This window comes from Microchirus variegatus (genome assembly GCF_963457635.1).
Source record: "Microchirus variegatus genome assembly, chromosome: 7".
In the NCBI taxonomy this organism is placed as follows: Eukaryota; Metazoa; Chordata; class Actinopteri; order Pleuronectiformes; family Soleidae; genus Microchirus; species Microchirus variegatus.
The window spans coordinates 18,306,513-18,329,554 of NC_139808.1; the positions used below are offsets into that span (position 1 = coordinate 18,306,513).

A 23,042-nucleotide genomic window follows, 5' to 3' on the forward strand; every position below is an offset into this window, starting at 1 on the left:
TCCATCCATCCATTATCTACCACTTTATCCTCCACCAGGTCATGGGGGGTGATGTGCCTATCTCATAATACATTATTTTTGTTATATGTTTTTTTTTTATTATTATTAATAGATTTTTATATCCAAACATGTTTAAATTGTGCACTATTTACCATTTAACGACAATCTTTGTTTTTATTTTAGTAAACTGGGCATTTGTTATAATGTTTCTTGCAGTATATTCTAGACTGTTATTTATGACAAACCATTTTGGCCTTTCTTTGTTAAAATAATGATCATTCCAATAAAAGCAAATATGACATGAGAGAGAGAGAGAGAGAGAGAGAGAGAGAGAGAGAGGGAACAGAGGCTGCTGAGTTCAAGGAGAGAGAGAGAGAGAGAGAATACTGTGTAATGTGGGAGTGACTGTGAGCTACAGGTTTAGTATAAACTCACCATGTATTCAGGAATAACACACAGTTCTGTTCCAGTGACCCTGCTGTCCAGTGTTTCCTGGCAGTGAGCGATGAGGAAAGTGGACGGCGCCAAATAAAGAAGAACTGCGGGGACACTGAGAATCTACTTTAAAAACATCAAGGTAAATTAAGTGTGTAAATGTGCACACATTTAATATCTGTAATATCTTTAAATCCTTTATTTTTTTGTGGCAATTCAGCTGCTGATATTTCCAAACATATCCTGTAACTTGAGTGTTTTTGACAGAGTAATAAGGCTGTGTGAGGAGAAACTGTGCTCTCAGCATATTCTATTTTTCATAATGTTATTTCTTCTCCTGTCATTTATTCTAGCTGTCCTCTCTTCTCCTTTCTTTTCTTCTTTTCTCCAGGACCAGCTGTGATGATGGACAAAGCTGCACTGCTGCTGTTCTGTTGCCTGGTCATGTCTTTATCAGGCTCCCCACTCTACCCATCCATCAGGTAAGTCCTCGCACATTTACTGGATTTACTCACTTCCTCTTTTTTTTTAACCATAAAATTATTTTTTAGTACATTATTTAAGCTGTTCGTACTCTTGTACACCCTAATTAGACACATTGTGGTTATAGTTTTCCCTCCAAGATTTAAAGAGCAAACAAGTTTCTTTGGAATAGAACACTGCTAAATTTAATTTTAAAAACACTACAGATTATCTGTGTCATTTAATGCTTTACTTAGTGACACAGAAAATCTTAAATCTCCAACTGAACGAAGAAGTAATATGTATAAAATAATGATAATAATAATAATAATAATAATTTAAAAAAAAAAAAAAAAGGGAGTGATGCTTTGACATCACTTTGTCATGTCCAAAACAAATATTACAGCCTTTTTTTCAAAATTACACTATTTTGCTTATTTTTGTGTCTTTTTTCAATCTTATAATAAGACTGATCACTGCAGAGTGTATTTTTATGTTTTGTTTTGTTTTTTTAACAACTATCGGACCAATGAGAATATTGTACAAGCTCATCCCTGGTAGTAGGCCAAAAAAAACATGTAATGTTCATTATTTCAAACAAGTAATATTGATTAATCATTAACTATATAAAATGAACCGGATAGAAGGGGTTTCAAGCTCCTTCAGTGTGAAGATGTTCTGTTTTTTTGCTCTTGAATGACAGTAAACAACTCAGTGGTTAATCTTAAATAATCAACAGATGAGATGATAATTAAAATAATCCTTAGTTCCCACTCTATTGTGTAGCGAGACCCAGAAACCACACTGACGTGAACCCAGCGTCTGCGCGGAAAAAAAAGGTCACATATGATGTTTTCAAGCATCCTGCGTCCACTTTGCCTGTCACAGCTCTGACCTCTGCACTTGTTATGCTAAACGGGGTCAAGGTGTGTGGATTAGTCACATTAGTGTTGCATTTACACACAAGCTTAATCACAGTGTCCTGTGTCAAAGCTGTAGAAAATGTCATGAAGGATATTTTTCCCCCTTTTTTCCGTCACAAGTAAATGACTCGCTGTTTCTTCCATTGACACATCAGAGTGAATACTTTGTCCTGCATTTTTTTTTTTCTTTTTTTTTTTTGACGGGGACGTTTCTCAGGTTCGGTCAGAGGGACACGTCCATCCTGATGACGTCTTCTATCAATGACCCAGCAGAGAAGCTGCAGGATGACACCAGTCCTCCCAGGGAGAGAGCAGAGTTACGGTTAGCACATTCACACACACCCAGTGCTTTAAAGGACACTTTACCACATGTTCTCATTTACCTCTGCTGGTCTCTACCAATGCAGTGGAGGTAAACTGAGTTTCCGAGACATCTCTCTGTGTCAGTGTCCAATAGCTAAGGAGAATATCTGCACCAAAAATGTAAAAACAGTAGAGAAAAAAATATTATATCATTTTTTTACACAGACACAAATACTTTTTTATTCCTTATTGTTGAAAAAATTTATGAATTTTCCACTTTTCCGGTTTTAGCTCTGGACGTCACGCTGATGCCATCTTTACAAACAGTTACAGGAAAGTTCTGGGTCAAATCTCAGCCAGGAAGTTCTTGCAGACAATCATGGGCAAACGGCTGGGGTAGGTATAGTATGAAGAAAGCAATGACATCACTTTATTTTACTTTATTTATTTTTTATTTTAAACTTTATTTTATCCAATTAATCGACTACTAAACTAATCGTCAACTATTTTAAGTTATTTTTATTTTTTTTGGAGATTTTTCAGCTCCTTAAATGTGAATATTTTCTGGTTTCTTTGCTCCTTATAACAAAGAAATTATTAAAACAGAATCTCTTTTGTTTGTTTGTGGACAAAAGTGACATTTCGGACGTTTTACGGACCAAACAAGTACTCAACTAATCGAGAAAGTAATAGACAGATTATGAAAATAATCCTTAGTTGCAGCCCTACATTATATTAAATAATGGGTTTTTTTTTAAAGTTGTGGCTGTAAAAATATAGGTATATACACATTGTACACAGTGTGTACATCTTGTGTACAGGTTGGAACACGACCAAAGCAAGAGAGAATTGTGAAATAAAATGCATTTTGACATGAAGGTTTGTTATTGTCGAAATAAATAATTATAAAATGGAAAATAGGAAATTCAGAGACCGAAAAAAAACTAATACTTGTGAGGACGATGGACGAGTATGTAACTGTGGTTCCCTTTAAGTGTTCATTTCTTTTAGTTTTGTCCCAAATTCATGGTTATACACGTATATACAACAGGAATAAATATTGATTTAAAAAAATCAAGATATTTAAACCACCTTTTAATGCCGTATTTACTTGTATATCCATTAATAAGTGACAAAAATATATGATATTAACACTTGAAGGAAGCGTGTCTCTTGAGACAGTTTTTCCAGAAACACTTCGCACTATGAATTGTTGTCGTTTTGTTCACAGAGATGAAAGCGAGAGCTACATGAAGCGTCAGTCCGACATCTATGAAGGCACCTACAAAGAAGATCTCACATCCATCCAGAGCAAGCACAGATACAGAGGAGTGCACGGCGAGGTCATGGGACCAAGGTAAATAATAAATAATAACTAATTAATACTCCCTTAGCAGGTCCAACAGTTAGAAGTTTAACCTTTATAGTCCTTCACTAACCTGCAGGTTTTCTTCTTTACAGACTGCTGAGCTGAGAACAGGAAGCTGCTGCCAGTCATCGTATCTGCTCCGTTTCTTCCGACCTATTATTTGAAAAATAAAAAACAATTCTGTCTTTTTTTATTCATTTGTTGTGGACATTAAAAGCTGCGAAGAAAACTTGTGCAATCTCACGTTAAAAAAACAGGCCGTCTATGAGGATGTGGTGCAGGTCAGGCTCATGCTGAACTTGCTGCTGTGACCGGAGGTAAAATGAACTTACATGAATTTGTGCATCTGTTTCCATTTATTACTGCTTTATATTTATTTTTTTGCCTTTTTTCCTTGAATGATAGTACAGTGGAGAGAGACAGGAAACAGGAGGCAGAGAGATGGGGAATGACACGCAGGAAAGTCCGCTTGGTGCACCATATTTACATCTCTGAGGACGAAAAAAAGAAGAGGTTACATAAAATACATGACCAGAAAAAATGAGCTATTCAAATGCCCTCTTTACCCGAGTCATCATCAGTCCTTATAAACATCTAATTTTTATGTTATATGTCTGTAAAGTAATTATTACAGCATTAGAGTTCAGGTTTGAAAGTGTGGTTATATGGGGAAATGGAGAAGCAGACTCCACTGGAAATATTTTTTCCTCATGACACTCAGAATTACTTTATCCACTGCTGACTTAATCAGTACATTCAAATGCATTTTTTCTTTTACTTTGGTGTTTACGATCTTTAATCCACATTCACTTCAGGGAGAAAAAGAAACAAGGCAGCAGTCAAGAGCTAAAAACTCTGGTTTCCTCCTTGAACTCTGGTGTGGGAGAGTGAACCGTTTACAAACTTACATAAAGGTTATTCATAAGTGAGATAAAGCAGCAAACATATCCATAAGATTTAAGCAGACACAGATTGTACTAGAGGAGGCTTTAAAGTGGCTAAAATAATTTCTTCCCTGCAGTTTTTAATGCAAAAAAAAACTTGAAAAGTTACTTTCTACTTACGCCACGTGACATCAGTTTTCATGGGTGACCACCTGGAATAGGCATGATAACGACCTGGCATCAGATCACTATTGTTTTGATCTCACATGTATGCTCAGGAGTCTTTGAATAATAATAATAATAATAATGGTAATAATAATAATAATAAGGTTACTTCTTGCTTTTCTACTAAACAAAAGCTCAGAAACATGGATTCACCCTCAGTTTCTTTATTTCTTCCTTGTCATTACAAAAAACATCACATCCTCAAATTGCCCATATTTAATTATTAACAATTTGTCTTGGGGTTGGGGGGCAAAACTCAAATGTATCAAATAGGACACTGGAGCTCCTGCTGCATGTTTGAACCACCTAACAGGTGAACACGCTGGCAAAGTTAGTAATGATCCAAGTGTTGGTGCTGCTGCCAGTGTTTTATCAGCTGAAACATAGAATATAAAATGGGCACAGAGTCAAAACAAAGAGGAATGTACAAAAAAAAACAAAGATGAACCCAAACTCGATGAGAAACTAAAAAAAATACCACAAATCAAAATCCCAGCTCACTTCAAAAATATGGGCATGTTGGACAATCGGAACAAATCTCACAGGAAGATGAAGTGCAATGATCAGTAGCTTCACAGCTCTCTGTGGGACAATCTGTCAGTGAGTGTTTTTTATTCCCCCCTTAGAGATGCTGTGATGTCTCAATTTCTTCCATCTGGCAACACAGAGACAAACTGCATGTTTAAAGTGGTGACTGGACTCTTCAACTGCCATATCATGTACAAAGTCTGATTTTGATGACAGACTCCTTGGAAACAAAAAAACGAACTTCGACAGTGTCTTCTTTTAAATCATTTGTGCCTTGCTTTTATTTTTTCTCATTCCTGTGGAAGAGAAGAAAAAAAACGAGAGGACATTAGTGAACAGCAACATGAGAGGAAGTTTATCACGTTATTTAAAGCTGCAGTGCATAACTTTTGGTGATGTTATCATTGGGCATCCGTTTGGGATTTGTGAACAAAAACGATACAATATTATGCTTTTGCCATGTCCTTCATCTGAAAATGTGCTCCCTGTGTCAGATCTGACTGAGGAAGCATTTGTATCTATACAGCAGCAGCGCAGGGGTGGGTGGGGATGAGAAACGCTTATCCCATCAAACTCCTGAATTGCCTCGTTATTTTTGAACAGTGGAATTCACTTCTTTTGTGGGTGTTTTCAGTGTTATTCCAACTTGTATGCAGCCATCAAATCATGCAATGCTGATGTTGCCTCCGTCAGTCTTGACATTAAACAAATAACTTCCTGTGTGCAGGCCACAATATTGTCAAACTGCTATACTGAGAAACAGACAGTGGTGTGGAGCTGATATGTCTTATCAGGTTTGTTTATATGTAAAAGCCACGCACTACAGCTTTAAAGCCTGATTATTGAAGAGTCATGTAAAGGGTTGACCATGCATTATGTCGTTGCCTTCCTCGACAGACAGAGAAATTCTCAAGACAAATGTTCACATTTGAGACGACGCACTTTGGTTCATAAACACACAACGTGTTGACGTGATGGCACATCCAGAACCATGAGTGTGAGACCACAGTGTGGGGTGAGTGAGGAGGCAAACCAGGGGGAAGGGAGGCAAATACAGTGAACACTCAGGGGGGGATGTGTTAGAATGAGTGAGCAGCACGCAGTCATGCACGCTGCCAGCCACTATGAGAATGCACTGTGGAAGCAGGCTACGAGGGCGCCCTTACTTCAGCCTGGAACACCATCAACTCGTTTGTTACAAATGGGGGCTTTATCGTAGGCTCCTATACTTTGCCAACCTACTACTTTGCTCTGCTGCAATCCTGAAAGAGGAGTAAGAGACAGCGGAGGTGTGGACAGATTGATTAAAAAAGAGACAGGGACAAGCAGAAGAGAAGAAATCCTAGCTGGGGGGGGGGAATGACATTTGTGTGATCAGAAATTACAATCTTGATCTTGTTTTAAGTGACAGTTCAGTTTCTTTTGAGATGTGTGGTTGTACTGCGAGTAATGAAATATCATTGGGCTGAATCTGATAAGCCCCCTGAGATCCCTGAACTCTGACCCAATCAGCAGGGACCTTCTGTGGTCACTCATCACTTAAAAAGGCTCAAATAACAAATTGGCACCTGTTTAAGTCTATGGTATCTTACAATATATTCACTGCTTTAGAAAATCAAGTTTGTGCTGCTTTGTGCACCGCACAAAATTTGCATTTCTAGCTTATATTAGAGCTGCTGGTCTGCTGTTTATTCACTTATATAATTGAGTTAAGGATTTCAAAATAGCAAAGTCAAAAATACCACATTTAAACTTTATGATGGAGGCAGCAGCAGATCAACAACTCTGTGTTATGATACAAAATCACTGATTTTCTCGATGAAGAATTTTCAAACTTTAAATTCCGGTTCGAAAAAAAGTGAATATGATTTTAAAAGACATTGTAAAGTGGCACAATTGTACTTTTCCTTATAGGGAAATTACTTTCCTACGAGCTACCGTGTGTCCGTAACACATACAACCAGCCTTCAAAAGACCTGAACTATCCCTTTAAACAGGCCATCTTAAGAGGAAGCAGTGAAAGAGAATAATTGCAGAGCGACGTCTTGAGATTGTGTCACAGGTTCCAAATTGCTCACTCCTGGGCTCTCGTAGGACTCTACAGGTTGATGGTGTGGAGACATTTCCCACCCTGGTCATCACTCTAACCGAACTTGTTGCTTCACATCTCCACTGATCCAAGTAGGCACAAGACCTCTTATTGGGTGGAAAGGATGGCACTGAGATCAGTCTCTGGGGACCACATGAGGAGCTACAGATATAGAAGAGCCACTTTTCTTCCGGCTGGGAGTGAAGAACTCCCAAGAGGCCTCAAATCTGACGAGTTCTCATCGTCTGAATGAGGCTAGGATTTTCTCTCTGGGATTAAGGGCCCTCTAGGATACAATTTGTGTAAGGCACCAATTGGGAGACCTACCTCTTTATAGCTTTCTGTGCCAGCATGTGGTTCCCGGCTAGGAAAGTTATGGTGCCAATAATCGCCAGGTACTTCAGGGTCTGGAACATGTTCAGGTGGGTCCAGTAAACGTACATCAGGCCCAGCAAGGCTGAAATTACAGGTCAACACGGGTCAAAAATGCATTAGCGTATAAGCAAAATGGCTACAAATGAACGTAACATACTGTAAGTCGGAGAGAGGCAGAACATGAACCGGTATAGAGCCATATGCAATATAAACTTAATATATAACTTTGTTTTTTATTGATAGATTGATAGATAGGACACAGAACTTCCATTCACATTTTCTTTTTTTCCCCCTGAAACTCTTATTAAAGTTTTTGCACCACTTAGGTAGAAATGGACTGGAAAGACTTAATCTACAGAACGTCATGAATAATACATGACTGAAATTAATTATGATAATGACGCGCAGTGTCAAACACTGCTGGATCAGCAGCAGATGAAGAGGGCTGTGAAATAATCACATGTGTGAGAAACATTTTTAAAAGACGGGGGGACTGACCTGCGTGTCCTACATGGAAGAGAATGGTGCTGGGAGCGAGGCTGAAGTTGGAGATGTTTGCTCCGAGCTTAAACCACTGAAGAGGAGAGGGTGAACAAAAAACAACAATGTGATTCTCATTCCCTTCAAGAGCTGCGAACAAAAGGGGCTGAAAAAGTGTTTACAGCCTAACATATAATACACTGAACCACTATAACAATGACCATCACTAAGTACTGTAAATGCCAGGGAATAAATACCTCATATCTTTTGTAATTTCTAATTAAAATATGCATTTTATTCATGCTGTACTGCAGCTTCATTCATTGTGTATGACGGCTTCCTACTGAAGAGCCACTGTGAATACAACAGCAATTACAAAGATTAATGTGCTATTTAAATTGTTTTAATTAATGGTGTAGGAAGTTTAGTTGAGTTTTTTTTGTTTGCCCTTACATTTGATAAATGATTAATCAATTATTTCCATATAGTAGTTGCTCTAGTTTAGCTGACACCAAAAATTCAAAACAACACAGTTGAAATTATTACCAGGATGAGCAGAAGCAGAAAGGGAGACAGGATGAGTGCAGTGAAGGTGTTGGAGACAACAGTTGGAGGTTTCTTCTCTGGTTCTCTGAACAAGTGCTGCAGAGGAAAAGAGTTTGTTCTAACTCCCGTCAGATACACAGAGCATATCATGATGCAACAACAGGAAAAAAAAAAAAAAACATCAATACATTACCTGGATATCTGGTTTGGGCACGTAAAGAGTCTTGGGCTGAATGGTAGCAGGAGCCTCTTCATCCAGAAACTTCAGAATGACATCAGCCTTCAAAAAAAGATTACATTTAAATTTACACCTCAATATCAGAGTCTTGTAAGCTAATACATTTGAATATCTGTGTTTTTTAAGAGGGAATATTCGAATATCATTTTTGAGCAATTTTGACAGCCCAAGTAAGCATGTCTTGGAATATCAAGAATGCATGAAGTTAAGGTCGGCACCCTCCACATCAGCAGGTAACATGGGGAATTTTTATAAAAGATGTTGATTTGCACAGTCAAAGTTCTGTATTTGGACTGCAATTGTCTTTGCATTCCGATTCCTCACTTCATTAGAATTATGAGTAGCTCTTCTTTGTAAACAGCATCATTTTCTGGGGAAATATGTACTAGTGTGGAGTTATTCTACAGTATTTATGACAGTAAAATAGACCACCCTAAATTAATCTACTGCAGTAATTCTGTTCTCAACCAGTAGAAAAGGCTGTTAACACCTGATTATGCATGGAAAAAAAAATACCGTCAGATACTGTGAAACCGTTTGAATTTTATACCATGATGTATATTTTTGGTCATACCGCCCAGCCCTATCAAAACACAAATAAAAAGTCCAAATCTCTTTCTCCTCAATGTACATCCATTATTAAAAATAAAGAAAAAGTAGCACAGACATGAACACTAGCAGACAGTAACAGTAAGGATGATACAATATAAACGGATGACTGAAAGAGCATACATTGGGTGACTTCTTATGATCTTCTGAGTGATGATTAATTAAAAGTGTTAAGTGACAATGTGTGAAACGGGGCTGACTTCTGAGAAGTTACTCACCATGTGCCATAAGATGGGATTCTCCAAGGTAGCATCACCAACAATGAGGTACAGGGAGTAGGTACCAGAGATGGAGTCAAACTCAGATTTACGCTCCATTGTATCCAACTCAAACTTGTAGAGATTTTTGCTGTCGGGCTCAGCCACAAACACGACCTCCTGGCCAGTTTTCTGGTTGTGCAGCCGCACAAAAGTCTATGACAGAAAGAGAGTAAATGATTCTTCATCCTAAAACGGTATGAAGACCAGACAAGAGCTCTACTCTAAAATAAATGGAAATATCTACCCGAAAAATGATACAGTAATTTCAGCATTATTGTCAAGTATGCTATTAATTACACACTTCAAATACACTCGTTACCTTAAATTACAGATTACATCTGGCGCATCTTTTTCATTTATTAATGTTTGATTAAGCATTTTTTGAATTTGATATCAGAAATATAATACCAGACTTAAGTCCTCAATACTAGCACTGCAAGAGCCTTTAAAACATATCACAATGTGACAATATATATACAATATTGATATAATATCCATGTTTCCCAGCCCCAAGTCACAGTGGATTGTTTTCATGAGTACTGGTCACAAATGTGACTATGAAAAGCAGGTGTAGTCTGCAACTCTGCTCAGACTGCTGATGTGTGATTATTATATACCTGGTGAGGAGTTAGCTCCACTCCAGTGTTGACGTCAACCAACTGGAAAGACATGGCAAAGTTCTGGTGGCTGTCTGCAGTGAAGGGGATCTTGGCTTTGGAAGGATAGTCCACCCTGATTTAAAAACAAGCAAACAAACAACAAAAAAGTGAAATTCCACTCAGATTCCAGGAAAACTGACTGATTGGTCAAAGTTCTCTCTTTTTTTTTTTAACCTGGTGGTCTTTGTGCCGATGCTCTGGTCCTTATCCACCACGGAGAGGTCCATGTTGCTGATTGCCACCTCAGTGGACACCTTTACTTTAAGCTGCAAGTGGACACAGTCACAAGATAAATCACTCATGCTGTAGTGGAAGTATAAAAGCACATTTTTACTGACATAACTTTTCTTCGTCATCTAAAAAGACCAAACTGATGATCTGTATTGTCCAGAATAGATATCGATTGATTTTTCTCACCCTTGCATGTTTTGCCTGGGGTTTAATTATTGACTTAATACCATTACTATTGAAATCCTTTTCTACTGAATGTAAATAAACATTCAATTTAATTCTTTTTTATACAGAGCAAATAAACTAAAAATATTAATATTTAAGTAGCTGAAAAATCAGAAAGCTTGTTTAAACTCAGTTTAAATATTATGCAAGTAGAAAAAAAAAAGTTAAATATGTACAATCACCTCAACGCGATTAGCAACCAGTCGGGTGTCCCCAGCAACTGCAATGGTGAACTGGTAATATCCACTGGCAGGATGGGTGGACATGAAGTTCAGTTCAAAGATGCCACTGAAAAGAAAGAGGAAATATAATAATGATAAAGTGTAGGTTGAAGCAAACGCAAACAGCAATGACTAAGGTCCACAGTGTGTTGTCTTCACTACAACACGAGCACGGCTGAAAGCCAAACCATCTTGCTTATTGTACTTTTTATTCCTTGTACTTTTTATTGTTTCTTGTCTGTCGTTTATTTGGCTTTTATTAATCTGCTATGTGAGAGCACTGTTGTAGTGCTGTCCAGGCCTAATAACAACTGAGCGTCACAGAGTCTCCCGCATGTAGGCTTGCATGTCCAAGGTACTGTTGCTGCTGTCTTTACCAGTGTTTTTTAGTGTTTCCATTCGGAACAGTACCAATATAAACTCCGAAGTAAAAGGTACTGTTATTAGTCGAAGGCGCAAGCCTGAGCCAGGGCTTCCAAACTGTACCATACTGTACCAAATCAAACCATGAAGGAAACACGGCATTTAGCAGGAAACCTTACAAGCACCCTCTGCTGAATCCTATGGGTACTACTTCAAAGGGTCTATAACACCACAGCATATATTGTACCTCATCATTAGAGCTCAAAGGCGCACTTTGCAACCCCCGTACTAATTAAAACCAAAAAAAATGAAAAAATATTACATTGAGGTAATAATTGCTCTTCTATTTAGGTAGTCATCAACTCAGTAGAAAGTAGGTATATGCATGTAAATGCTGCTCCTTAGAACCATCAATAAAACACTCAGTTTGGATTGTTTTTCTTATTTAAATAAAAATGGCCATGAATACCATTATTGCTAATTTCCCTGGAATATTACAATATAATTTTAACCTTATATCACCCACTTCTATCTTCCATGTGTTGGAATAATTTTCACGTTGTGGAAAAGCCTGAAGCGTGTGACGTTAATCTGGCACCGCTATCCCTAACGATACATACTCATTAACAGTGAAGGGTGCTTGGTTGAGGATGATGCTCTTGGAGGCCACAGAGTATGCAGATTCCACCAGTACATTGGCTGAAGCCAGAGACTGAGACATGACATCGGTGACCAGGAGCTGTGAATTGAATAGAGAAAGTCACCACAGGACAATCGGAAAAAAACACACACAGGGGAGTGGTGCTATGTTCGGATCCACCATGTCTACCTGCAGAGTCGGCTGGCTGTGGGACACTGTGGCTGGGCCCTGAGCACTGACAATGACTGGCACATGGAAGCGGTTGTTGGAAAGAGCAGCAGCAGCACTTGCTACACTGAAAGCCTCGGCCAAAGAGTCCCAGGATTTCTTGCTGAAGATGGAGTTTACCAACTGGATGACCTGGTCCTACAAATGGAACACATCTTCCATCAATGTCTAAACCTTAAAAAACACCACACTTGTCCTAGGTTTAAATGAGCTTTTGACCATTAGAAATGTGTTTTATCAGCAATCACTCCTGGAAAAAATGACTGAATGGCTTCAGCTCTGATCCTGATCAGTAGAAACACCAGATTGGTGTTAATTGCCTTTTCAAGCAGATTGACAAACTGTACCTCCTTGAGAGGGGGCTCCATATCCACATGATCTGACAGAGAATAGGCAGCAGTGACAAAAGTGGCAGTTGCCTCGAGTCCCTCTTCAAACTGGAGGTAGACACCACCAAGGTCATCCAAACGAGCTGTCAGATCCTGAAAGGGAAAAGCAAAGACATGTTCATACCCAATCATGCTAAGAGAAAAAAATACTGTACCTAATTTGAGTCTACTGTATGGTTCTCTGATTCAGAATACTGTCATATAGCATGACCTGTTGGAGGTTAAAGAGCTCACCTCAATCTCCTCCAGTATTCCTCCAAATTCTGCCTGCTGTGGGAGACGAGCTGCTGTTTGCAGAGCTGAGGTGATACTGTACAAAGAAAACACAGGTTTGTTGTGAAATCAAATGGTCAAATCATTTACTCGCAAGGACTGCAGTGCCCTCACTGACCAGTACTTACGCCATAACATTGTCCTCCTTGTTGATGCGAGCCGTCAGGGCACCGATGACCTCCTTAGATACCACAGGAAGTCCCAGAGAGCTGAGAGCGCTCACAGCTCGGTGAATCTGAGTCATGGAGGAGTCTTCACTCACTGCTGCCAGGAGAATGTCACGGGTTTCATTGGACACAGGGATCTATGACGGGGACAAAACATTCAGATAAACTGTTAAGTACTTTGGTGTTTGCGCTACACAACAACATTAATCACCATGCCACATCAAAGGAAATATCAGTCCAACATGTTATGGTCAACACCATTAAAAGAAACCAAACTTACTGTACAAATAATACTGCTTTGGAGAATTTGGAGAAGATAAGTGTATGAAAAGTATATTTCATACACAGGGGGCAAATCACTGTGCTAAATAACAACAAACTAAATAACAGTTTGCTTTAAGTAAAAACTAAATAACAGTTCAAAATTAGAAACATTAAAACACACACACAAACATAGTTTAGCCCAATTATAATAAAACTAAAACAATTAGAAAAATAGAACGAGGAGAAAACCAAAAGCTAGATTAAAACAGCATATGACTGATATGACAGATGATAAATATATTTAACTTTATAGAAAATACAGAAATAAAAAGCTTTAAAAAGCTCAATATAGGCATACGTTTTTTTTTTTTTAAATCTGGAATAACATTTGTTGCAGATCTCATTTCTTTTTGGTATCTTGTTCCAGTTGTGTGCAGCTTAAGGGTTAAATGAGACTTCACTATTTACTTTATTTTAGTCAGTGGATCTAAGAGATCTACTAGGTTTAAATTATTTTAATGTCATTGATGTGTTCGGGACCCAAATCAATTAGTGATTTGTAGACCTGTGGCAGAATTTCAAAATATATTCTAGAGCTGTGTGGGAGCCAGTGTAACACTAAAAGATGGGGGACTCAAACTCAAATGATCCAGGGCCAGTGAGCATCTTGTCTGGTCAGTAGGGGGCCGGTCAAGCGAAAATAAGTCCTACATTTCGCTGAAAACTGTTCAGTAAAGGGTGGGAAATATGATCTTAAAATGATATCACAATATTCCACCTTGATATCACAATAATGATATTTCACAGCATTTTTACATTTCAAAAGTTTTAATATGTATGTTAACATGTAAAATTGTATGTATAAAAAATGTAGTATTTATCATTCAAAATGAATCTATGAACAACAAAAACAGAGGAAAATAACTCTATAAATAATTATATGAAGTGGTGGGCCTTATGAAATGTTGGTGTTTCCAGAAGGTTCCAGAAGCAGAACTAAACAAGAGAACAGAGATGGCAGACTTCACCCCCATTAACGCAACAAGCATCTGGTGACCTCTGTTGGTCATATTGACACGTGCAAGTGTGGAAGCACACAGACAGACAGACAGACAGACAGACAGACAGACATACAGAGCCGAACAATACTTAAGTGACAAAGTGAAGAAGAATTCTGTTATTCTGCACCTCATCTGTGGAACAAACTTCCTGAATAACTGAGGTCTGCTCAGATACTCGACTCATTTAAATCACACCTGAAAACATCAAAGTTCACTGCAGCCGTTTCTTAACTTCTCAAGTAATCATCTTAGCTTTCAATTCATTCCTCTATTTAAATACTCATTTATTGGTAAATCACACTTTTATGTCTTATGATTTTGACGTCTTGCTTTTATAATGATTAATGTAATTTTAATGTCCCTGAGTTGCCATGTGTATGAATAGAGCTATATGCCCTCTGTTTTAAGATAAAATATGTTATCCCATACCTCACATCCAGATATGGCTTGACTGGTTTCAGCAGCAAAGAAGATGGAGTCGACACTTGTGGGGTCGAGCTGGGATTTGATGAACTGACATACTTGCTGCAATAGAAATGAGTTTCAAAGAAAAGGAACATTTGGGGTTAATTAAATATTAAATTCTAGCGCCAAGTCACATTAACATTGTAAAAACTCGCTTACATCGTGATCGGGAACAGCCGCTCCGAGCTTGGTGAGGCCAATGACCGAGTGGTACGCGGACTCCAGGTCTGTGAACGGTTGGCTCAGGATGTTCTGTAGCCGGGCCACATCAGCCAGGGAGAGGTGGTGCGCCGGTGTGACCGCCTGAGCTCCGGCTAGAGTCAGGCTCAAGAGGAACCATCCGTACAGTCCTACAGGCACAGAGCGGGGACACGTCACACGTTACCATCGAAGAAAGTTAACAACACACCGGCGATTGATATTCATTCACGGAGTTAACGCTTCCGTGGTCAAGACGGGTTTAGCCAACAGGCGAGTAAGCTAACGTTACAGTGGGAAGTAGCACAGTGCGTGTTTCATTCTGCGCTACTTTAACAACAGCGGGTCGATAATTGCACATAAAACACAATAACATCGAAAAACACGCATTACCAATACTATTTTCTAAAGAATTAATGAATGAATTCACTTACGAGACCGGTCCATGTCTTGCAGTCTATTGAGTCTAATGCAGCGTCACCAAAACCCACGACTGCTTCCGGTGTTTCTGAGAGCGACCTGTCACCAGACGTAACATATCCGGTTGAGTATCACTTTTCAAAATTAAAGCACAATCCTAATATTTTTGTAAATATTCAGTCATACCAATAAACGATTTGTTTCGTTCAATTTCTATATTGACTCGTAAGCAATAATGTTTACCAGTTTATTTATGATGAAAAGCGTGCAAATATTAATACACCGCTGCAAATGTGTATTTATGAAAAGAAGAAGGAAAGACTGCACTCCTTAGTACATTTATTAGCACAGGTAAAAATCAAGCCATATGTTGATTCAAATTGACAAAAATATAAACATAATTTACACAAAAGAATGTTAATTTTCTTTTTTCAAGTGGTAAATTCTACAACACAACTGTTACACTGAGGTGAACTGTTTTAAACATGAATCCACTTCATCTGAACGCGTTGTTAGGTCACAAATTAAATGACAGCTTTGCATTACGTATCGGGTAGAAGTAGAATCATCACCAGAGGACAATTGTACTGGAAAATAAGATTTCTGTCTCATTACATTTAACTTGTTGTATGATGAAGTAAAAAAATACAACACTAAATATTTACAAACAGTGCCAAATAACAATACCATTGCCATCAGTGGCTGGTACACCTTCCATGCCCCCATTGCATCTCAATTTATCAAATATTGCATAAAAACAACTTTCCCAGTTGTATTTGTCACTTTGTTGATCTCCCAGGAAATAGAAAGTCAACTTGATGTGTTAATAAGATGTCCTCAAGTCACTCTGAAATTATCATAAATCTATACATGTGCTAAACAAAGCTAACATCGTTAATCCAATACATGTGCTAAACAGAGCTAACAATAGGTCTGTCTTCATGTAACACTTGAAAACACAGATTGAGCTTGGTGGGATGTATTAACATGCCTGAACTCATCCCACGACCAAAACTACACCTTTGTTGTACAACAAAAGCAGTTATGGACCTTCGACCTGAGTGTTTGGACTCTTCACAATTATAAAACTGTTAAATGACAGATGCATTATGCAATGTAAAAACCATGTCTTCTAGATAGCAAAGGTGCTATGATCCCCCCGCCCCTATTTTACATTCATTGTTCTTTTCATACACATTTAGGTGAAAATGAGATATCAAACTTCAAGCCCTGTACAAAGCCACTGGAGCAAGACTAAATCGAAAAGCACTATTCTTTCTCCAATTACTGACAGAGCTACACCCTGTAAGGGACTGATCGACTTGTATTAACCTTACATAGGACATGTTCTTTTCTCACACATTAAAAATGCTTGGTACAAACATCAAAAACAACACTACATTCCGAATATGGAACATAATGGTGGAAAGATGAGAGACATCTCAGGACAGAATCAGAGCCCGGTTGGGTGCGTGTGATTTAAGTGAGCGAAGGTAGCGTCTGGCTTTCTCTGTCATTATGAGCTGGTCTTTAGTTTGTCCACATACAATGGTCTCCCACTCCTTTGACATCTGGAAGCAGAAGAAACACATGATGGTGGAATTAGGTCAAATTTAAAAAAACCGACATAATATTTTACAGAAACGAGGACATTCATTTCTTTTAAAAATGTCCAATATGTAACACTTGAGCACCACCAGTGTTCAAAGTTAAAGCTCACATAGAGTGGTCCTGTTGCACATATATGTTAGTTATGGAGGTCTACTTGCATACATTAACTTGTTTTTATGGTCAAAAACCTCCTAGTTGCTGTAAACGAGCCGATAGAAATCCTCTTTTCTGACGGCGGTAATTGGAACTTCCGGTCTAGGTCCACTTTAAGCAAATGAGCATGCGGGTCGAAAGTGATCATCCCAGCTTATACAAGCCATCATGTGTATTCAGACTGGTAACATTACAACATAACATTGGTAACATAACTTACGACTTTCTGCCACTGCAGAGCAGCTCGTTATTCACTGCGTCTTTTCTGACGATTTTTTTCTGATTAAATATTATTGACTTACATATTGTACACAGGACATACTGAACTCTGAGCTTTCAAAAAACTCACACGTTAATGGGCAATGAATATAACAGAGGAGAGTTCAAATGTGCTCCTCCCATGAGAAAAACGAACAACCTAATTTGAATGCAGCATATTTAAAGTAAAATCTATTGCAGCTGCAGGATTAGAACCAAATCAGAGGCTTGATTATAACACACAGAGGAAGACATCATTACTCTACTATATATTAACATAGCTGAAATTTGTTTCATGATAGCTTGTTGCGGAATGTAGAATGTTGCATATTGGACTTTAAAGCTGAAAGATAAAACTTACAGGAACTGGGTACACTGTGCTGGGAAATATGGCACCATCACTTGGTCCCAAAAGGAAGCCCTGATCCAAAATACTGTCATGCCGCTTACTGCAAAATGATGAGGAGTTCAGAGGACCGATGACGGGTTCATCCTGTGGCCAGAAAAGACGAGCAGAAGTCAAGAATCGTAACACTTCAAAGTATGTGAACAGACAGATAACATTTCAACACTTGCCTTGATGCTGTGTTGGGCTTCAAGCTTGATGGTTTTGCGTTTCGACACCTGACAGTCGATGATGTCAAGAGCCAACGATTTCCGCACTTTCTTCATTGGAAAGCGATGCTGCAAATTAAAACAAGCACCAATAGTTGATGAACTGCAATTCAGGCAGAAGTGGGCACAGGTGATTAATTAAAAACAGTTTTTTGTCTATGTGCCAACGTTTTTTTTGTTTTGAAGACTGAAGCGTGTCTGTAAATTCCAGACTGTTGCAGAAACAGTCCCCAACACTATCATGACCAGTATGAGTCCATGCATCCAATCTGCCTTGTGTAAAGTCCAGGCTGCTCCTGCTGGTGTTGATGGTGTTGGGACCATTTTTGAACTTAATTGACCTCTTAAGAATAAACCTGCTGCTTTGTCTTGCTGTTAGAAGGCCTTTTCTGGCATTGGTTGTATACATGACATGCAAAGGTGTGGAAAAACTGAACTAAAGCATTTCTGACTGGTGTAGGCAAATATGTCTTTGGTTGGTGGAATTGAATGGACAAGAGTTTTCACACAGAGTTGTTGCTCTGCAGCTGCATGCTGACCAACAAAGGAGGACTGTCACAGCAGCGTTTTACTCCAATGTGTGAAGTAGTCAGTTTGTCAACAGGCTGTTCTCACCAAAGCAGGACAAACAGATACAGGAGGGGTGGAGCCAGTCCAGCATTTCCACCAGTTAAACAACAGTAGTATGTACAGATACTCTGATATACCTTTATTAGGGTTTTAGAGAACAAAATTAGTGTGAAGTAAATTACAGATGATGTGTAGTTACCATTGTTTTGCGCCTTGCTTTGGGTGATGTCGAGCGTACAACAACCAAGTCCATCCCAGTGTCTTTTAGGATGACCTCGTTTATATCGTCCTCAAGGTTTGGAGTCTGAGGCTGAGGGGGCATAGCAGAAAATAGTGTTAATGTACTGATGGTGTGTACAAAGTAATGCACTGAAAAGTCACAGACACTAACCAGAGGCTGCAGAGGGCCATACTTCTCCATGGCATTTTTGAACGGCGTTGGAGTTCGTGGAATTGTACTCAGATCCGACTTATGGTTGGGTGTAACAAATCTGCATGAAAATAAAACACATGAACACGGACGCTCAAAATGTAGTGTGCACTAAATCAGATGCGGGTTAGAAAGCACATACACAGAGTTTTCCTTCTGTGTGAGAGGGGTCTTTTCTCGCTGCAGTGGTGTAGTAACAATGGCTTTCTGGCTGCACACAGGAGTGGACGTGAGGGACGGGTTCTCAAGGTCATGAGTGTCCAGTTTGGTCCACATGTTAAGGAACTGAAAGGACACACGTGTTAGTTGACCTTTTCACATGACCTGAAAAGCAACGTCACAGTAATTAGTACAGGAGTTAGGTCAAAGAGTTTACCTGAGATGGAGAAAAGGGCAGGATTTTCACAGGCGTGCTCTTGGGGGTCATGGAGTTATTGGAATCAGGAGACAAGGTGGTGCGTCTCCGGCTTCGGCGATTCAGTATGGAAGGCGGAGTCACCCCTCCAGGAGAGATAGGGATGAGCTCCCCTTTGCTGCCTTTGCTCAACTCCTGAAGAGCACTGCCCTCCAGACGAAACATGTGGCGCTCTGGACTCAGACTCTCCTCTGGGAGGTCAAAGGCTGCAAGGTTGCACCAGCCATCCAGGTCCTAATAGCAGAAGACACATTTTACCTGACAGTCACTGCTTCAAATGGTTTAAAAGACTAAAAAAAATAAAAAATAAAAATCAATATTAGTTTACAAGACTATGCTCGTTTGAAATAAATAATATAAAACTAAAAGTCTATTTTCATAGTCGATTAATCTGCGTACTAATCTCTAGCAATTGGTCCAAAATGTTGGAAAACCATGAAATTATTTTCTCAAATTATCATTTTCTGTTCACATACCAAAATGAATCAGTTTTAATGATTTATATGGAACAAGGAAACCAGAACATATTCACATTATGAAGTTGAGAAAAATAAGCCAGTAGTGTTAAGAGTTTGGTACCCAACGCTAGTCATCAGTAGACCAAAGATAGCACTACACAACAAGCTTAAGTCTGATACTTACCCCATCTACCATGTCTAGCACTTCCTTTAAGCCTGAGCTTGCAGGGGAGAGGAACCCGGAGGTGTCTACCACCCAGCTAGTACTGTTCATTTCTCCTGAGGTGTCTGCTTCAGGCTTAATGCCCGAGTTGTCCTTTTGAGAGAGGTCAGCTTTTGATGGTCCTGCTTCTTTGGGAGTAGCGTTGGCAGTGGCTGAGACTGGTGTATCTGGCAACTGCAGGCAAGAGTAAAACTACAATGATGATCACATTACTATATAACAGAGCAGACATTCTACTGACAAAGTCAAAGCCATCCTGTATTTTACAGTTTTATCAAATTGATACATTCGATCACTTACTGAAGAAAGTGTACTCTGCTCTGAGTCATGGTCTGCATCCTTCTGTGAGCAGCCGGCCACCTGTGAATGATAAAAAAAAAAAATTCTAACTACAGTTCGTTTAAGCTATTTATACACAGAGATCTCTCTACACTGGCACTCAGATGTTGATTTAGATTTGTGGAAAACACCCACCATTCCATGTTTGCACCTTAAATAAGACACATTTAATTCTGTATGAATTTCATTGAGGATGAGAAGATAACCCACCTGTGCGTCTTTATCAGCACGGGCCAACAGCTCCTCAAGCTCTTCTGGTTTAAAAACCTCTCCAGCATAGAAGCCCATTTCCAGTTTGCGTTTGATGGTTGAATTCCAGTGATTCTTCACTGCATTGTCAGTTCTGTGAATTAAAAATATAACAAACAAATGACAAAGCTTTATTTACACAAAGAAAATGCCAACAATTTAAAGTGATACTTCAAGAATGTAAACTGACAAATAGCCCACACTGCAACATTGTGCTAGGAACTACAATGAGCTTTTTGTTAAGTGGCAGAAATCCGTTTTTCCTTGCTCCATGCGGGCAGCAATATTTTCAGTGAGGGCAAACATCAACAAAGGGGGGCAAGAACAATGCCATCAGTTCTGACTATACGTCACTAATTCATACAAACACAGTTTAAAAAACTTGAACCATAATTTCTATCTCATAAGCTGACGAGTTAAAGCACTGATGGGGGTGTTTACCGTCCGGGTAGAAGCTTGGCAATCTCTGCCCAGCGGTTTCCCAGCAAGCTGTGAGCCTTGTAGATGATGAGATCCTCGTCAGCTGTCCACGATGATTTCTTCACGTTGGGATTGAGGTGGTTGTGCCAGCGCTCTCTGCACTGCTTCCCCAGTCTGCCTTTCAGATGTTTGGCTACCATTGCCCACTGTTTGTTGCCATAGAGATTTACAAGCTCTATAACCTGAGGAGCAAATAATGAGAACCTGAATTACAACTCATAATCTGACTGAACAAAAAAAGGTTTGGAAATGGATTAATACAGTTGCTTTCAGGTTAATGCTAAGGTCACTCTCCTCCAACTAGCTCTAACTTTGAATACATTCTGTGAATGGTTTACATTTGCTTTTGCATGGCGCTTTCTTCTCGTTTCCCTTTTGCTTTTGACATTACATTTTTCGGGGTTTCGCCTTTGTCTCATTTTTGTCCCTGAATGTCCTGCATTTGCTTTGTCTGTCAAAGCACCGTATTTACATTTTATTTAAAAGGTGTTTTTTCAACAACCGACAAGATATTTGAAACTTTTGGAGAGGATCACACGTCAAGCCTCTGCATTGCTTCCTGAACATTTCACCTACCTTCTCGTCCTCCTCTTTAGTCCAAGGACCTTTAACCAATTCTGGATCCAGGACCTTGAACCAGCGGTGCTGACACTGATGTTCAGTGTGATTCTAAGCAGAACAAACAAAACAAGTGTCAGACACTTTGAAACAATATGATTTCTGTGGACATCCCATCACCAAGGAGGAGGACCAAGTGGATACTATAAACAACAGCAGGTTGATCAAGCTTACTGGTATGTAGCCGGCGATACATTTCCAATCACTACGTCCCAGGTTCTGAACCAGAGCCTTGAGCTTTTCATCCTGTTAACACAGACAAAATGACCATGTTTACATCATTTGTCTTTAGCCGATGTCATTCTTTAGAACCCATACCCCCATCATCTACCTTCATAAATATTTATTAAATAACACTTATGGTCTCTCCAATCTAAATTTTTGTCCTACTGCAGTGAATCCTTATGTCAACATGCAAATGTGTTGGACAGGACGAGTCAGGACAGGACACTCACCTCCTCTTGTGTCCATTTCACCTTAACTTTGCCAGCGTCTCTCTGCTCTGCCACATCAGAATCGGTGTCCTGGACCATGTTCTCCTCTCCATCTTCCCTAAGAAACAGACACGGAATGAATGAACACAACACAGACTGACAGACTGACTGCGGGAGCAGAAACTAGCCACTGGTCCGCCCTGCAGTCAGGGAGCGACGAGGTCAACTTGATGATCTGGTTTTAATTGTAGCTTGGACATAACATCAACAGCACAAGCTTGAAATATTATAAATTATAATGTGACCAGTGTCCAGTTACTTCATATTATCTAATATAAAGTGTGCCTGGCGCGTAAATGATCCTATATTTAGTGAGTGTGGGAAAAAGGCGGCCACACCTGAGTCCGTGAAGTACTTACAACTGACAAAAAGCACATTTTGTACAGATAATGACACTTATTGATATCGTAGGGTTGTAATAAAACGTTAAAATCGTCCACGATTTGATAAAGGGCAGTTATATCTTGGTGACAAATACAGAAAACAAAGATGAACGTCTTACCCGCGCGGCCACCAAGACATTTCCCTCTGTTTCTGTTGTTGACGGTTTGACGGTACAATGTCCTGCTGCCGTTACACGTCATGTGCGATGTAAATTC

General features: G+C 39.2%; 3 protein-coding genes across 4 annotated transcripts; 1 reads left to right on the forward strand and 2 right to left on the reverse strand.

The window, feature by feature from the left end:
• Window positions 1-837: 837 nt before the first annotated feature.
• Window positions 838-4,383, forward strand: ghrh (growth hormone releasing hormone; the record flags this gene model as incomplete). The annotated part of the gene is made up of 5 exons (XM_083891945.1): window positions 838-917; window positions 2,038-2,142; window positions 2,415-2,519; window positions 3,355-3,480; window positions 4,308-4,383. 5 exons carry the CDS (start codon window positions 838-840, stop codon window positions 4,381-4,383), a joined length of 492 nt encoding a protein of 163 aa, XP_083748071.1.
• A 373-nt stretch (window positions 4,384-4,756) lies between these two features.
• rpn2 (ribophorin II) lies at window positions 4,757-15,611 on the reverse strand. 2 transcript variants are annotated; one of them, XM_083891844.1, is made up of 18 exons: window positions 15,545-15,611; window positions 15,072-15,262; window positions 14,877-14,972; window positions 13,084-13,259; window positions 12,917-12,992; window positions 12,641-12,775; window positions 12,255-12,431; window positions 12,046-12,164; window positions 11,024-11,129; window positions 10,560-10,651; window positions 10,344-10,458; window positions 9,685-9,879; window positions 8,813-8,899; window positions 8,620-8,715; window positions 8,092-8,167; window positions 7,546-7,675; window positions 6,296-6,391; window positions 4,757-5,425 (listed from the first exon to the last, which is right to left on the reverse strand). In XM_083891844.1, exons 1-17 carry the CDS (start codon window positions 15,555-15,557, stop codon window positions 6,340-6,342), a joined length of 1,932 nt encoding a protein of 643 aa, XP_083747970.1. In that variant the 5' UTR covers window positions 15,558-15,611; the 3' UTR covers window positions 4,757-5,425; window positions 6,296-6,339. The 2 variants fall into 2 exon arrangements, with proteins under 2 accessions (XP_083747970.1, XP_083747971.1); XM_083891845.1 differs by lacking the exon at window positions 6,296-6,391.
• Window positions 15,612-16,972: 1,361 nt separating this feature from the next.
• On the reverse strand, window positions 16,973-22,965 carry mybl2b (v-myb avian myeloblastosis viral oncogene homolog-like 2b; the record flags this gene model as incomplete). The annotated part of the gene is made up of 15 exons (XM_083892897.1): window positions 16,973-17,101; window positions 17,914-18,045; window positions 18,129-18,236; window positions 18,937-19,047; window positions 19,129-19,228; window positions 19,310-19,452; window positions 19,544-19,816; window positions 20,225-20,431; window positions 20,564-20,623; window positions 20,813-20,945; window positions 21,293-21,513; window positions 21,908-22,000; window positions 22,124-22,195; window positions 22,405-22,501; window positions 22,946-22,965. 15 exons carry the CDS (start codon window positions 22,963-22,965, stop codon window positions 16,973-16,975), a joined length of 1,899 nt encoding a protein of 632 aa, XP_083749023.1.
• Between the last annotated feature and the right edge of the window lie 77 nt (window positions 22,966-23,042).